This window comes from Lonchura striata, chromosome 8 (genome assembly GCF_046129695.1).
Source record: "Lonchura striata isolate bLonStr1 chromosome 8, bLonStr1.mat, whole genome shotgun sequence".
In the NCBI taxonomy this organism is placed as follows: domain Eukaryota; kingdom Metazoa; phylum Chordata; class Aves; order Passeriformes; family Estrildidae; genus Lonchura; species Lonchura striata.
The window spans coordinates 21,352,282-21,370,181 of record NC_134610.1 but is presented as its reverse complement, the minus strand read 5'-3'; the positions used below and the strand labels follow the sequence as shown (position 1 = coordinate 21,370,181).

The window sequence follows — 17,900 nt, the reverse complement described above, 5'->3', positions numbered from 1 at the left end:
TTTGTTGTTGTACACTAAAGGAAGTGACAGGGTTTTTTAAGGGTAGAGTGCAAATCCATCAGGATGTTAATGGGAGATTATTTGAGAAAAGGCTTAGATATATATAGGATAATGAAAATAAAAAACATGGTTTCTGTTAAATTTCTTTTTGACAAACTTCTGATAAAATTATAGTTTACCTCTGCTAGGATATGGGAGAGATGCCAGAGAAGTTACAATGATTTTTTAAAATAATGAAATTACTAATTAGAGGTTCCCAGCTGGCCTACCTGTTACTGCTGTGTGATTAGCTTAGCTGTTGACAAACACATGCTTCCTTGGGGAGATTCTTGAGTAAGTCTATTTTACGTCTGTATTTTTTTGTGCACGTGACAGATTGATTCATTTTTCATCTTACAGTAGCATGCCATAGTTTCCTGCAGTAGAAGGAGGGCAGTTTTGGAGCACAGGCAGTATAACTCAAGGAAGCAGTCAAAAGGAAGGTGGTGTGGTTTGGGGTAATGTTTGAGAAATGCCGAGGCCCCTTATGCATTGGTGAACACATGGGAAGTACAATGGATTTTCATTACATTTATTGGAGAAGGTAATTGTCCATAGGTCATAGTGTCTTGAGAACACAGTGGTGTGACTAGTTTTGGAGATGTTAATTGTAAATATACTTTTAAATTAGTATTATTTTAATAGAAATAGATCAATCTGTTGTTTGTTCAAATTCCAGAATATCACAACAGCTTTTTTTACAGATGAATTTTTTAGCACAACTTGGAAAAAAATTGATTTCTTAATGAAAACTTTGAATGCTAGACCAGAGAGCTCAGCTGCCACTGTCCTGCAGATGTGCATGTACTGCAGAGGATATTATGTGAACAAGTTGCTAACCTTGTAAACCTCTCTCCTGTTTACAGAAATTGAGGCCTCATTATGTCAGGAAGAAAAGAGAAGTGGTTTGTTTGAGGTTCACCAAATTTAAACACATATCATTATCAGTATGGGCTTTACCTCTGACATGTGGCCATGTTTGCAGTCTCTGCTGTTTTACAGCTATCCCATTCTAGTCCTTTGCTTCCTCACCCAGATGCCCTGTTAGTATAATTTTGGGGAACTTTTGCTCCCTCAGTTTTTTACCACACTCTCTCAATATATATTCAGCTCGAGATCAAAATAAGACCACCAAATGTCTGTTTTTCCTTTCCCCCATTATTTTTATCATAGATTCTGTTGTGATGAAGGAGCAGTATCAGACAAGCCAATCTGAGGATTTCTTTGTCAATGTTTTTAATTTTTCTTTCTCAGTGTCCATAAACTAACTGATTTTGGGTTTTTTTGCCTGATAACCAAGACAGTCTTACCCGTTCCTTCAGAAAATCTAAATTCTCATTTGTTTGCTGTCATGTTGTATTTCAAGACCCACCTCCCATTTTCCCCTGCTTCTTCAAATTCAGCAGTTTTTAGTTTCATTAGGATGATTTTCTACATAGTGCACCATATCAGCTACGAGTCTGGTGCTGCTCAGTGTTCATAGCCTGTGTCCACCTTGTGCATCATATTCCTTGTACAGCTGTTGTGTTATCTTTACCTTTAATTGGACAATGATGGGTTCTTAGTACCCCATTTGTTGTACTTTAAAATAAAGCCTTTGGGTTTTCTGTTTTGCTGCTGTGTGTGCTGCAGGGAAGGTGGGGCTATTATATCATCTTCCCTAACAAAAGAGAAGTAAAGGTCTTGCTTGGCAGAGGAATTTTACACAAAGGCAGAAAGACAAAGTAGTAAATAGCAATATGCTGTTAATAATCTATTTCAGGTGGGATTTGTAGATTGAGATTATAGTTCTTATTTTCATCATTGAAAGTTGTAAATATGCACATTTTCTTGTATGTGTTATTTATAAACTCAGTTTTACGACTCCATTTTCTCACAGCTGTACTTTTGCCAAGGGCCCTCATCTCTTCCCTGAAGCCTAATTACTAAGGTTACCACCAGTTCTGGCTTGCTGTGTCTGCATGCAGCTCTGCAGACTGGAAGTGAATTCCCTACAGTGCTCAGTGTGATCTGTACCAGACCATCACTACAGAGTAGGCTGGAGGTTGGCATAATAGATTGCTCAAGTTACATCCCACATGGATTTTGAGACAAAGTTAAAAATTCAGGCTCTTCCATCATAGTGGTGTCACTCAGCCTTTTCCTTCCCTTCTTCTTGGCTCTCCCTCATCCCTGGGGTAGTGTCCCTGTTGTGTCTCTCGCTAGGCTGTTGGTTAGAGTGTGATCTGGTTTAGGTTGATGACTGAAGTTGACACTGAGAAACTTTGATCAAGAGATTTACCAAAAAAGCTCAATGCCTGTTGCCTTGAAGAATCTCTCATTTTGTACCAAGATGTGGACATTACTGCCAGTTTGGTCTTTTATGTATAAAAAAAATCATAAAGCTACTACTCTTATGGACTGTGTCTATCTAAACAGGAATTCCTCTAAATGTAGAATTGGAAATTGAAATTTAAATCCGTTCCTTTAATGGAATATACAACTCGTGTTCATTCATTCCATGAGAAGAGTCAAGCAATCCAGTGAGGAGGAAAGAAGTCTAAATTGTTGCCTTTAGTGGGAAATCATCAGCTCAGTAAGAGGGGCTTTTTACCCAAGCAAGCATCTGCCTGTGCCAGAGACAGATCTCTTGTCATCATGTTGCCTGAATGAGCTGCAGGATGGCTGCTGACACAGGCGTGATGGAAGGAGGAGACTTGAAGGAAACTCTGGCCGAACACTGAACAGTCCATGGGTTAAAGGCTTTAGTGAGCTGAGAACAGAATAAAGGTGAAGTTAGAGTCAATTTTATAGGCATGGAAATACACTGAATTAATTTGGTTTAGATGAATAAATAATTTTTTTGGGGGGAAAAGCAATGAGAAGATGTGAAGAAGCTGTTGTTGAAGAAAACAGAAAAATATAACTAATATATAAACTGTTTTTTGTTGTTGCTAATTCACCGTACGCATGCTTTTTTAGAAAAGCTTCATTCTTCCTTAAGACCAAAACAAGCTGTTTACTTTACTTTTTATTTTTGTGTTCTAAATGCAAGATCTTCATGGTCATGCAGCTCTTCCCCTGACTTAACAGTCTGGGGATTTTTGTTGCTTTTTAAACCTATGGACTCCAGATGCAGAAGGATGTGAGAATGTATTATTTACATGGTAATGGAGGCTTTTTTTCTTGATGCAAGAAAGAAAGTTAAACATTTAGCTGAGTGAATGCTATGTACCTGTTGAGAAGGCTGAGGCAAGTAGACTTTTGGTTGGTCTCTGCAGTGACATCTTCCTACTTCTACCCTTTTTATTCAATATTTTCCTTGTAATTTAGAACAAGTTAATCTGTTCTCTAGTATTTGCTCATCTGAAAAGCTGATATCTCATTTGGTCAGGTGTGCAAGTAAGGATTTATGGAAGACAAGGGCTATGGTATCTCTTCTAGCACTGGTGTAGATTAGTGTGGAGTGTTCCCATTTAACAGAGCAACCTGTTCTCCCATCATAGCCAGCATCAGGATCTGTCACTGAGGTAATTCTGCTTGTACCCAGGGAGTTCACTGATCAGCTTTGGAGAGAAACAGTTAATGAGAGAGGAGGGAACTTCTGGTAATCACTATTTGAAAGACTCTTCATAAGTTTATATAAAAATTATTTTGATATTTGACTATGAACAACCTTTTAAACATGTGTTCCGTGTGAATTGATGTAAGAGTTTTGTTGCTAAAATCTTGGTTTTCAGTAAGTTAAAACAAAACATGAAGTTTAAGATGTTCATGATGACAAAGAATCCCCACAACTTTGTATCATCAGTTAAGGAATTGTTTGTTGTTTACTCCGTTTCCCATATTTTTCAGTACAAGAAATGTCTTAGGTTTTTTCCTGTGTAAAAAATCAGTTGATTTTAATTTTGGTAATGTTCAAGTAACATTCTTTTCATGGTTGATTTCTCATACATATCATTAATGTTACAGGTTAGGCATGCAAATACTCTGAAAATTGATCCAGGAAGAAGTAATAAACTCTTTTTAGCTGTTAATATTTTTATTTTTAAAACATGTATTGATTTTTTTTTTGGGGGGGGGCAGGATTTTTTTTTAAGTGATGCTACTTATTTGATAATTTCAATCCTAGTTGAATTATGTTGCCAGATTGTCATCAGAAGGGCATGAAGTCAGCACACATGCGTCAGTAATATCTGGTTGTTTTAACCTTATGTTTCCAGTTGGCAATTTGAAATTATGGCTTCAACTGCACTTTAAATATGTGATAATAGCATGTGTTTCTAATAAGGGCCAGCACCATTTTGTTCAGATCCTGTGAATGGTTGTCACTCATATATGACAAATGCACCTTCATCTGCTTCTTTGATGGCCCCCTAAAAACCATACCCTCAAATCAGGCCGATGAAATTAGCTGCTGTGTAAATTGTGTGTCTGAGTGGTTCATTATCTAATCACCGTCAGAACCACAGTGATAAAGTAGATTGAAACAGGGACGAGGTCTGCCAGATGATTTCAGGCCTTTTTTTCTAAGCCCTGTTTCCCTTGGAAACATTAAGAGTCATTCAGAACTTCAGAATTCTTTGTCTAGAACTTCTTCATTTCTTAATGTGTAAAATTGGGCAGCCAGTGAGGTCTGCCAAGGGGATTTGAAAGGTTTTCTCTCCATGATTGTTGTAATCATTATTGTGTGTATTAAAATGTTCCACAATGTTCATTTTAGCTACCCTGTTTGCTACTTCTAGGTTAGACATTGCTAAACACACCAGCTATTTTCAGGAAACTGCTCCAGCCTATTCCTTTGTAGGAGAAACTCTTAAATTCTTGAAGTCCTGTCCTGAAATGGCAAAGTGCTTTGTATATACAGAGAGGGAGCTTTGGATCCTGTAGTTGATATGTAAATTAACATACTAAACCAGTATGATATAAAACATTGCACAGGACATTTGTACGTGGACAGGACAATCATGTGGCTTTTCAATTTCAAAAATTTTTGACTCATTATAGTATGTTCTAAATATATATTTCTTGTCTTTTTAGCTTAATAGGTAATTTAAGTTTTTTTTTGTTTTAGGAGCATTTGAAGATGATGATATCACTCATGTTGAAGGAAGTGTAGATCCTGTTCGTGACATCGAAATTATACATGAAGAACTTAGACTTAAGGATGAGGAGCTGATCATGCAGAGCATAGATAAGCTTGAAAAAGTAGCTGTAAGAGGAGGAGACAAGAAATTAAAACCTGAATATGTAAGTATATGACATTTAAAGTAAATCATTAAGTCCTCTCAGCATTGAACTGAAATATTTGTATTGTTGGGTTTTCTTATTGATCCCACATGTGTAATACAAAACACTACTACTATTTATATATGTATTTTAAAGTAATTATTATTATGAGTTGAAAAAAATACTAGAATGACTGGCTGTGCTGTCAGTGTAAGATTTCATAGATGTACCTAATTGTAACTTTTGAAATTTTGCTGTTATTTTCTTGCTGACTCAGCTTTGTATGAGACTTGTCAATCCTTTGTCTAACTTACATCAATGTTTAAGTTGTAATTCAGAGTTACTTCTGACTTATTTCTACTGTTAAGTTCTACTATGATGTTGATATTAGTATTCCTGTAGCCAGCAAGTGAATGTATTTTTTTTGTGATTGTGCTTTGTGTCTTTTAGTGCATATTAAATGAAGACTGCTAGCTGAAATTAATTTTAGAATGTTGTTGTGGAAGGCTGCTTAAATGAGCTCAGTTATCACAGGATAATAGTGGTGTTTCTTTGTAAATTATTAATGTATAATAATTATCAACTTCAAAGTATATTTTTTGCAAATTGTTGTTTTACTGCCACTTGTCTTTTGAGTCTCCTACACTTTCCCAGTAGTCATTCATTTTTCTTTGTCATTAATATTCTGTAAATATTTTAGGGGGTATATAAAATGCATTCTCTAATTATTACAGCAGTTTATCAGTGTGGAAATAGATTATTTATGTCTAGCAAGTATTTTAAAAAATACTGTTTTCTCAGAAGGGTTTTTTGATAGCAAGTAGAAAGAAAAACATTGTTATATTGGTGCTGCCAGGTTAATTTACCAATATTGAAGTGCAGTGAAATTTGTTGACTCTGCCTAGTGTCTGCAAACAGATAGGAGCTGAAAGTGAACATCCCTCTCCAAGATACTCAGCTCCATGTTGCAGTGTTAAAAAGCACTTCCGTGGTAGCTTCTGTTGGTGAAGAACTAGTCTTCATCTGGCATGAAAAATGTTTTATTTCTTGATTCATCTAGGCCAGAAAAAATAGCTATTGTCGGAAGATTTAAAGGCTTTATGTAAGCCCAGAGAGAGAGAACCTTCATTTAAGAACCTTCGTTTCAGGTCTTATCTGTCATGTGAACCCAGCCCTGGGTACTTGTGGGCAGTGATTTTTATCTTTTACAAAAGGTTTCATGTGCTTAGGCGAACAGTGAAGTTTATGCCTACAGTTTCAAATAGCATCCACACAGTATTTCGCCTTTTAATCCATATTAAAGAAAGGGGCAAGCAAAAATCCTGTCCATAGTGAATTCAAAGTTCATCCTAAAGCTAAATTTCACGTTGGTATGACAAGATGAAAATGAGGAGTGCTGTGATGCTGTTCTGCCCAGCCTCGAGCTCTTCTCACTCACTTTGTTGTGTGGCTGTCTTTGGAAACAGCTTTGCTCTGCTCCTTGTGATGGAACATTCCTATCTAGTTTTTGACTGTACCTCTGTGTGTACCTCTGTGGATGCTTTGAGGATTTTATATCACAATGTATGTTCTTCACATGCGAAGGAAGAAGTTGGGACTTTTGTGATTACAAAGAATCACAACTGAAGTGTGTTTCAAATAGAATTTGTAATAGTGATCGTGTAAATGAATGGTTGGTAGGTAACAGTTCTAATTGTATGACAAGAGTTTCTCTTAGTCATTTTTTAACCACAGGAAGTTGGTATGTCTGTGAAAATGAACTATCAGATTAATTAAAGGGAGACACTAAATAAAAACCTCAAATCTAGAAATGCAATTTTAGTTAATTGGAGAAAAATTTTAAATCTTTATTATTATTTATTCTTTACCCAGCTTCAGTTTCTCATCCATTTCTTTGCCTCTTCCTTCAGTGCCCTTACTGTTACTTCATCTGTAGTTCACCTGTCAAAATGACTTTGTCACCTTGTAACATACACTTCCTGTCATTTATTGTGTTTTCTTAATCCTGTTTTTACTAACATGCACAGAAAAGATTAGGTTCTTGACGTCATGTTGCTCTGCCAGTTCTGTTCCCAATAATAGCTGTTACACATGACCAGTCTCAGCTGAGTTTGTCAACAACAATAGAGGTCTCAAAGGCATGAAATTCCTTTGTTTCCTGGGAAGGGGTGGCTGAACAGAGTGGGGAGGCACAAATTAATGCTTCCCTTGAGACAAAGGCTGCACATAGGAACTATAGTCACTAGGGAATCTCTTCAAGCAACTGTTGTGGGGCATAATGCCTGTGAATCTTGCTTATCTTGGACCTTCTTGTCTCTCTTCCCTGTGTCTTGTATGCTTGAATTGTAATGTATATACACTAGACTTCATAAAATGGACTTTTTTAATGGTGAAGACCTGTGAAAGCTCCTTTCTTGTCCTGGTATATCAATCCTTAGGTCCAGTTATGGAGCTTCTAGAAACAGGTTTGTGTAGCTTTAAGACTGTAACAGCAACTCTTGGGCATTTCCAGCCACTACTGGGCTTTAGATGTTCATCCACTGGTTGTGAGGCACTCCAAGTTTGCCTTGCCTCTTTTCCTTTCATGTTTTGTGTTGCACAGAAGGCCTGTGGTTGCATTCTATATAATATACTGTAGTACAATATAGCAGGATTGACTATGCAGTAAATGATTTACAGGTCTAGGAGGGAAACCATGTGGGATTAGTGAAAAAAGCAGTTAAAGATTTTTCCTCCTTCCTAAAGTGGTAGCCAAATGTTAGTAGTATATTTTGGCTATTTGATCAATCTGCACCACTTCCCCAATCCATTGCATTCTGCATTTAGCTTGTCTGTCACAGAGAGGGTTCCCTGTCCAGCACAATTAGGAATGTTTCCATGCAGCTTGCAGGTACTGGTCAAGGCTTGCTTTTCCCAGGGACAAAAAAAAAAAAAAAAAAAGAGAGACAGTATAGCCTGAAACTCATACTTTTTTTCCAAACAGAGTATCTTCAAAAAAATAGAGGATGGAACAGGACTGAGAGAGAACTGCTCAGGATTAGCCTTTTTAAATTATTTGGCAGTATAATACACAGCCATTGCTAATATTCTGTTCTTAGCACTATTCTTCTTCTGTAGCAGAGATGTGGAACAAGCAGCTCTTGTCTGTGCACTGAGTGTTCCCAGTAATTTTTCCTTTCAGGAAAACCAGGAGGAAAAACTTGATATTTATAGATTGTTTTGGTTTTGTTTTTAAGCACAGTGTTAAAATTTTAGTCTCTTTTTTTATTGTTTTCTTTCCCCCTTTCCTTTTGGAACAATTCAAGGTGAATATGTTTGAGAATGTCTCAAGAAGTTCAACTGGTTGAGAACTATAGAAGTAATTAGTATCATTTTATAAATATGAATTGTCTGCTTTAGATGATTTGCTTTATCAATAAGCCACCACGATTGTAATTTGGAAGTCTGAAATCTCCAAAAGGTTTAGGAGGAGAAAAATTAAAAATTGCCAGTGTATATCAGTCAACAGTACTTAAATCTGAGATTTGTACTTGATTACCTGCCTTTTGCATGGTGTTATAGCTTGTTAATTATAATTTTTCCTCTAAGCCCACATTGCCTACAGGCGGTAAATTCACCTTGGTGCAGTGACCTGGCTTGGCAGTTGAGTAGTGTTAACTGTTTGTCCTATCTCTCAGGGAATTGATTTCTCAATCCCCTGTCAGCAAAAATAAAATAGCTAGCTGTTGTTAAAGAGCTATCAATGAAATAATTTTCAAGTTCTACTTAAAAATCAGTGGCACAATATGGTCCAAGATCACCAACATGTAATGTTGACGTAAGCTTGGAATAGCTTCCTTTACACAGGTATTGTCTGTTTTGCAAGTGTTCCCACTGGCTTCTCAGAAGTGACTGTCTGCTATTACTAAGGGTACTAGTCTTTCAGATTTGATATACCTTTAAATATTATTTTGGCTATAACCTTCTAAAGACATATTATAAAATAAAAATACTCCTGTTATTTGCATGTATTAAAACAGTGCAAATATAATTTCATAAAGCAGTCAGAGTACTTTTGATTTTATATTTTAAATCTATCTGGTGCTGGTATATGCAAAGACATGAGATAGGTATTGAGTTAAACTTTATTATTAGGTTATTATTGATCTGTCATTTTGGATAGCTGGGGATTTCAAGATAAAATTAAAATATGTATGACTTTATAAATCGGAATGTACAAATGATACAATTAATTTAAAAAAAAATATTTTTTAATTGGTGGGATTTTTCAGCCTGGGAGACAAGTCTGTTAAGTTAATACCATCTAATACAGTGAAGTGAAGATTATTTCAGGATTCTCTCTATTCCTTGAGCCCTTTGTTGGTGCCCAAAATCTTGAATTCCAGCTCACAAGAATTCTTATATTAACAGTATTAAGATCTACATATCTGACTACAAGAGTATTGTCTATAATTGAGTTGATGCAGATTATTGATGAATATGTGATACGAAGACACAATCATTAGGTCAGAATCAATGTGCAGCATTTGAACTTCCAATTTGCTTTCGAAAGGTGGCTTCTAAAGTAGGTGAGGATCAGCATTCACTGAATTTGAATTTCCAGTGTTTGGTTGAATGGGATGCTTTCACAAGTCTCCATTACAAAGTCTGTCATTTTAAAAATAAAAGTTAATCAAATCAAGCACATTTGTTAACAGGAAAAGCAATTGCAGTTTTGAAAAGAGCAGTTAGAGGCTCCTTTTTAGTGTAATGGTACCAGAACCATCTAGTGCATATTTAATTTAAAGGCATCAAGCTTTGTTTTGTTACTGTGATGGGCAATGACCTAATAATGAATACTTACTCTCTGCCTAGGTCATTGTATTTGTCAGCATATATGTACTATTAAGTGGTGGTTTAAGCAGCTTTAATCCCTTCCATTCTTCTCCCTTACATTGAATGTCCTGGTCCTGTCCTAAAAATATAGTAACTGTTTGAAAGATGTTCTTTTGTTTTGTTTTGTTTTGTTGTTAAAATCACCAGTATGATATGGGAGATACTTCACATGCAGCAAAGAGCTGGTGGATTCAGTTTGTTCTTATTACCAATATAGACTGGATGAAAAGCTTTCCTTCCTGCAATATTCTGATGAATGGGATGTGCCAGGCAGAATTTGCTGACCTCTTGCTGCAAGCACTTGCCAGAGTTCTCACGGATGGATGAACTCTTATTTCCTCTAACTGATGATGTCAGTTGGGAATGTTCACCTTTCTTTCATTTCAAGTTGAAGATAAATACAGTGATGAATTGTATAAATTTTTTTGCCAGTTTCTTTGGTCTTCTTGTGTGAGGAGAGTTTGAGAGGCCAGTTTGTTCCCACAGGAGAGGGAAAGAAAGGAGCAGTGTACACATACAGTGTTGACATACTCTCTGCTGATGGCTTTTACAATTGCTAACTTAAATCATAGGGAATCGAGAAAATATTTATATTCTTAATGCATATAATTATGCCTAAAATCTTGAGTGGACCATTTACTGTGCTTAATGTGGTATTTAGAGGAAATTAAAGTTCATTCTGGAGAACATTTTGAATGTAGCATGGCAGATGTTTGTGAATTGATTGGTAGTAAAGCCTGACTTAAAAATACATAAAGTGTAAACACACGTTTAGATTTTTTTTGTGTTATCAGTAGACAAAGAGAAGTCAGTGGTTAAGTACTTTCTGTCAAGGCTGGTCTTTCCTGTGTAGATTTGACAAGTAGCTTAAAGTAATTAATTTTGTAAATCATGCCTCTCTTGGTATGTCTAGATCCAAGCCATTTTAAACTGTATGTGCATATGCCAAAATAACACTATATAAATTAGCTGTATTCTGGAAAAGACACCTTTTTCATTTGGCTTAATTCACACAAAACTACAACAAATGCATTCACACATGGATTTATTTGGAAATTTTTGTGGATTGGCTAATGCAATAAGAAAAGTTTAGTGAAAATCTGTGAAAGATACTTCATTTTAGTTTTCAGTGCAATTTCCCTGTTCTGAATTTCTGAACTGCTGGAAATAATCTCTTGTAGATAGACTGCTTTCTCTTTATTCTTGCTTGCTTTTTTCTTTGAGAAGCGACTGAGTTGTTTCATGTATAATGTTTCATGTATAATATTTCATGTATAATGTTTCATGTATAATGTTTCATGTATAATGTTGTAGAGCCCACAAGGATGACCCACACAGGAGAATTTGGTGATTATTAACATGAATTACATTGCTTGGAATGCCTGTAGGATGTTTTGGGTGAAAGTGCTTGTTGTGGTTCATAAACGTTATTGGCATCTAGTTCTAAGTAAATCTTGTATCATGTACAGCTTGTACTGGCTCTGTGTGAAGGTATTTAATAGAAGGAAGGACTATACACTTGTCCTAAATCCATTACTTGTCCCATTGTATTTTTATTAACATCAGTGAGCAAGGGAATTGTAAGAGATTAGACATTGTTTTGTACCACAGAGGAGCTCATTGTCACTCCAGTTGGTGCAGTACCTGGCTTGTTCTCTTTCCTGCACCCAGCTGCTACAGCGTATTTAAACACTTACCACAATGAAAAAGCATGATCTAGCCTTTGCTTTAAACTGCAAAATTTGTCTTAATTGTCCTTTAAAATACCATTGTTTTTAAACAGTGTTTTTAGAATAAATTCTTACCATGTCACTTCATCCTCAATCTTCTGAATTGCCACAAAACCTCCAGGAAGAGCAGACAGGTGAGGCTATGCTCAAAGAAGTGGAAGGATTTCCAAGGAAAGCCGTGAATAGAAGGACTGTGGGCTCAGTGCACTCCATCCACCTCGTGTGTACTCAGTAAATTGCTCTTGGTGCAGCACTGTTAAACTAGCTATGAGTACCTCAAATAGCATTGTTCTCTATCTGTATCTGAAAAACCATTTTAAAATTTTGAAGGCTAGATGGAATAATAATTATCTGGTTTGATCTCTCGCATACCCCAACTTAATTCTTACAAGTGTGGTTAAAATGGAATGTATCACTTACAGGAAAAATTAACCTTTTTTGAAATATTTTCCAGCTAGAGTTAAATTACTTTAACTTGTATTAGCTATGCCAGTAATTAATTATATTTACTGTTCAGAAGTAAGGCACAGTTTTAATCTGTATTTGTAAAGCTTTAGCAGTCATTTGATTTCTCTATGCTAGTGAAAAACTCAGTATATGTGAGATTTGTGTTATATGTATATATAATGCAATAAGAATAAAAGCATAGAATTTAAGAACACCAAATCTTCATGTATAAGCACTTTCTCAAAACCTCTGTTTTTTCTCCAGTTTTTCATTTTTTCAGCAGAGATAAGTGTAAAATTATTCCCATTGGACACTAGGCTATTTATATACTCCAGGATTACATTAGTCTTCTAGTTACAGTACACTTCATTTGCTTGTGACCCTTCAGGCTTCTCAGTTGTTCTGGCAAGAGGGAAGTGCTGTGTTGGTAAATACTGTATCCACCCTCCCTTTGGCCCTGCCCAGCAGTGGATGAACTTCAGGGTTTCGTATTCAAGAGCATGGTTTGCTTTCACTAGAGCCGTGGGGCAGTTCTGGTCCCTACATAGGTTCCCATTGTTTGTAGGTTACTCTTCTCAGAATGTGTGTGCCATTAACATGGCCTTTTTTTTTTGGTTGTTGAGAGATGGTAACCAGTGAAAAGCAAAGAGTTTGTTTGGAGTGCCATCAGAAACACACACATTTTTGTTTACAGTTGTATTCTGAGGCCTACTGGGTAGGCGGTGTTGACTCCATTTAGTATATGCAGTGATTTATTAAAGAAACACCTTCTGCCACTGAACCAGATTCTTTAGGGAAGTCAGAATATGTTTATTTATACACTACCACCTTCATTACTGATATGCAATGGTGTTGGACTTTGGAATGAAGTGAGAGGAGCTAACTAAGAACTACAGATAATGTTTACAGATAATGTTTTCACTACTCCTTGTAGTTTTTCCAAGCAGCTGAGATATAGATATGAGATATGATAGAATTTTAGACCTTTTAATAAAAATTATTTAAGTGCTTTTGAAGCTTTTACAGGGAGATGGTAAGTTTTTACATCTTAGAAGTTTTGAAGGGAATGAGTAAGGTGCTGAAAAACACTCCATACTTTCCTTGGTGAGGGGAAAAACCTTACTGTACTCAGTTACTCTATAGTAGTGGAGACTTTTGCAGTGCCTGCAGGATCACAGGGAATTCACTTGCACTTTGAAGTGTGAAATGATAATCCTCACAACTGCTTATTTCTTTATTAAATTTGCGGAAGTTAATTACATGCCCTGGTAATTTACAACAAAAAAATCACAATTTTCTAATGCCAAGTAGGCAAGTGAGTTTTCCAAGCTTCAGTTTAGTCCATCATGCTGTAAGAAGAATTTGGCATTGGCACACAGTATTACTATCATTCATCCAGAAAGTCTGTTAATGTATGCACATTTTTCTGCACAGTAGTGTTCATGAGTAGGTCTTAGTAAATCTGCTATATGCAATATACATGTATTGCATTATTTTATACTGCTGGACTTATTATTAATGTCCTGCATTTGTGGGTTGAGTACTTGTGGTCTTCGAAAAATGAGTGCTGGACATAATCAAAATCACTGTATTTCACATGGCTAAATATACTGAGTATTCATATGTGCTAAATACATTGCCATGCATGTAGTCAGAAATTAACTGATTTTAAAAACAGTGATATTTGATATTCATTAAGTTTGCTGTATTTCATATGCCTTGACAACTGTAAGGAAATTGGAATTTGGATGGATTTTTTGTGGCTTTCTGAATGGCTCGTGTTTTAATGTTGCTAGCTGGAAAACAAGAGTACCCCTCTCATCAAAGAAGGCAAAGTGGATCATTCTGCTGGTGACAGATTGACCTCAAAGTGTACAATTGTAGAAGTCAGATCTAATAAAACAAAGCAGATCATTGTTCTGTATTTTGCTATTAAGCATCTCAAAGTTAACTTGAGTAGTCATTAAATGTGTGTAAATGACTAGTACAGTGATAGAGAAGATAAAAAGATGGGGTTGTACTCTTTTAACAGTCCTAAATAGAAGCAAAGAATTAAAAATGGTGCTGCATGAGAAATAACAAAAAATATGCTATTTGTATGTTTGTTTAGAGTATTGGGGCAGCTGAGTTAAAAAGAAATATGTGGAAAGATGTGCCTTTATTTATATTGTCATTTATTTTCAACAATTTCTTGTTAAGGAGTTAAGTCCCATTTCAGTGGAACACCACTACTGAGGCAGGGGAATCTTAAGTTCAGTTGACCCATTTTTAAGTTTCTGGACTGTCTGCCTGACATTCTGGTGTAAGTGCTGCCCATATAGTACATCAGAGAAATTCTTTGTGTCTCACTGCCTCATTAGCTTCATAAAAAATGTTGCATTTGCTGACAAGTTTCCATCCTTTTACCTACAGAAAGTTTTCCAATACTTTGCCAACTTCCCTATAAAACCAAAATAAAATTGCAAGTACATGATTGTTAGTTGTCCCCATCCTACTCAGCTGTAGATCTGCCTTACCTGTAGAAATTGTCCATGTAATCAATCACTCCTGTAGAACAACAGCTGCAAACAGCTTTAAGTCAGGTGTGTAAATGGGAGCTTAATAAAATTAGGTCAGTGCCAAAATGGACTTAGACTGCGTGTCACTGTAAGTAGCAAATGAATGTGGAAGAGATGTTTTGATTGGCAGCTCTGTGCTTAGACAGGCTTTAGAAAGGCCAAACTTTATTTACTATGTTGATGCTTGAAATTTTCTGGAGGTCCTGTGTTACGTAGCTCCCCTTACAGTGTGTGATTACAAAACATTTCATTTCTGTTAAGCAGAAACTTAAAAGTCTGGCTCTGGTGACTTCTGCTAGAGGTTTTTTTTTTTCTTTCCCCTGTCAGTTTTTTATTGACTCAAATTTATATGTAGCAATGCCATGCTGTTGTGGGAGAAACTGTAATGCTGAAAGTCGTGTCGTAAGTGCCTACAGAACTAGTTCAAAACCCAAAATAGGGTGTGAGCAGAATTCCTTCACTGCTGAACAGGAATCTTGGTGATTGTGTTGATTTTTATATATATCTATTTAAAGAGAAACTGAGGATAAATATCTTAAGTGAAAAGTACTTACTGGTAGAATTGCTTCCCTTATCTTGTTTATACAGATTTAATTAAAAAATAAAAAGCACATAGGGTTAAAGATAAGATGGTACCAGTGTTTTCTTCTTTATGTGTAATCTTGTTGCATGTCTCTACATAAGCTGTTCTGGCCACTCATCATAGTAACCAGCTGGGCCATTTCACCTGCTGGAGCCATTAAAGAGGACTCTCTCCCCCTAGATTAATCCCCTCCGACATTAGTTTTTTGCTCTGACAACTGGAGCAGGCATTCAGAATTTGCAGGTGGCCAGTGTGACGCACATAATTGCCTACAATTTTAGGCAATGAATAAAAATGGTCTACATTACTTGTCAAAGGTTGTATATGCAGTGCCAAGTGAGATCTATGGGAAGCCTTTTAGGGTTTAAAGAACAGTTAATAGCAAAGCTGCACAGTGCTTTTTTAATCATAATGCATTTGTAATATAGCACTTTGATCTTCTCCTTGTAGGAAATGGTGTTATATTAGCCACTTTTAAACATTTATGAGTGAAATTCAGTTATAGGAGAGTAAAAGTGATTATTCTTAGGCAGAACATGTTAGATTTCATTAAAAGTTTTAGCTTGCCCCTTCCTTGTTAAAATCTGTGGGGAGTCCTGTTCCTGGAGGGTTTCAAATCAGGATCTGAAGATTTAGAAGAGCGTGGTTTTTTTTTTTTCCCCTCCACTAAAGCTACTGCAAGACTAGAAAAGACGGTAGTAAATACTGATGTTATTTGTGGTTGTTTATAAATGTACTTCAACTGCATAGCATTAAGTGCAAAAAATGTTGTGCGCTCAACAGTTCAGGGAATGTTTCCTTGTGTTTTAAGGATCTTAATGCTCAGTTGCATCAATTTCAACTTTAAAAAATGCATTATTTAAAGCATGATCATAAATTATCTACAACAAAAAATAGGCGACTCTAAAATGTACTACTCCTAGAAGAGCAGAGTTTGACCTTTCAGACCCAAGAGCCTTTTATTAACACCTGCCTGTAAGGAAAACCGTGCCACACGCAGCTTTTGGATTCACGACCACAAAACTGATGAGGAAAGGCTTGAAGGGTTCAGTTTGTGTCACTTGCTGTTTGCCGTTTCCATTTCACAGATGATTAATCTTTCTGTGAAGAAAGGCCAGAGAAACAAAGCACATTGGGCTCTTCCTGCAGTTACTCCTTCTGAATGCACACTAGCTTGCTAACTAAAAGGCCTTTAGATTTCCTGCCGAGAGAGATGTTCTGAAAGTGAATGCAGCTGGTTGGAGGTCACCAGTGCAAGGCTCTTGCCATTGTGTAATGGAGGCTTTGGCAGGTTTCATTTTGGGGGGGGAGGGAGAAGGTGTTGGCGAAAAATTAATGCGGAATAAAAAGGGCTTTGGCCGTTTGAATTAATTTCTTGAGGGTGGATCATCAATAATAGGCTCCATTTCTTTTGCTCACAATTAAAAAAAAAAAAATTTGCTGTGTTTTGTCCCACCCATTCCCTTTTCTTAATGGCATGTTTATATTGTACGTGGTCTCTCCCGCTGGATGCTGAAATGTTGCGTCTTACTGAGTTTGAAAAGCAATCTAAAATGTACTGTTTTTACATATATTTTATGAGCTCTGCTGATGTTCTCGGTGACAAGAGATGATACTTGTGTCTTGTGTATTTAAATTTCTAATTGTGGGACTTGGATGACTCTAATAATCCATATTGCTCTTTAGCAACTTTTAAAGCAGCAATTTCTGTTTTGCTGGGAGAGAAAAAAAATTTTTATAAAAGGTATTACCTAATTTTTCGTTTGTGTGTTGTTTTGAATCTTAATGGATACATGCCTTGTTTATGGAAGAGAATAGTCTTGATATCCAGCTGAGTTTTTGACTTTGGGTTTTTTTTTGATCTTGCGTAGGACGTAATGTGCAAAATCAAGACATGGGTAATAGATGAAAAGAAAGCTGTCCGCTTCTATCATGATTGGAATGACAAAGAGGTAGGCTATAAATATTACTCCATGAATTGACTTCTAATTTTGCTACCTGTTACTGGTTCTTTTTAAAGTTGTTGGGTTTTTGGGGTTTTTTGAATTTTATATTCATAATATATTGAATGTTGAATTTATTTGCTGAATCAATACTTACCTGTGATTTATGTATTACACTTGAATTCTGTAGCCTTCTCAGATATGCCATGAGCAAAATGATCATAAAATTAATTCAAGTTGATATAAATTGTTTTTAAAATTCTCCCCCTTTGTTCTCACTTCCAGATTGATGTTTTGAACAAACATTTGTTTTTTACTTCAAAACCGATGATCTACTTGGTTAATCTGTCTGAAAAAGACTACATTAGAAAGAAAAACAAGTGGTGAGTGTGTACAGGTTAAATGTCTATATTTCTTTTCACATTTGTCAATGCTCAGTAATTTCTTGCACATTTAGATCACCAAGGATATTAGTAAAAATAGCTGTATGAACTTACCTTGCACTTCTGTTACTTGT

The 17,900-nt window shown here is 36.1% G+C and overlaps 1 protein-coding gene across 6 annotated transcripts in view; it reads left to right on the top strand.

Annotated features, from left to right (window-relative positions):
• The window catches only part of OLA1 (Obg like ATPase 1), a 128,257-nt gene that overhangs the window by 72,755 nt on the left and 37,602 nt on the right, over positions 1-17,900 (top strand). For all 6 annotated transcript variants that reach the window (XM_021552476.2, XM_021552475.1, XM_021552477.1 and 3 more), the window contains 3 exons: positions 5,093-5,268; positions 17,312-17,392; positions 17,669-17,766. In XM_021552476.2, the coding sequence (XP_021408151.1) occupies positions 5,093-5,268; positions 17,312-17,392; positions 17,669-17,766 (355 nt within the window). The remainder of the gene's footprint in view (positions 1-5,092; positions 5,269-17,311; positions 17,393-17,668; positions 17,767-17,900) is intronic.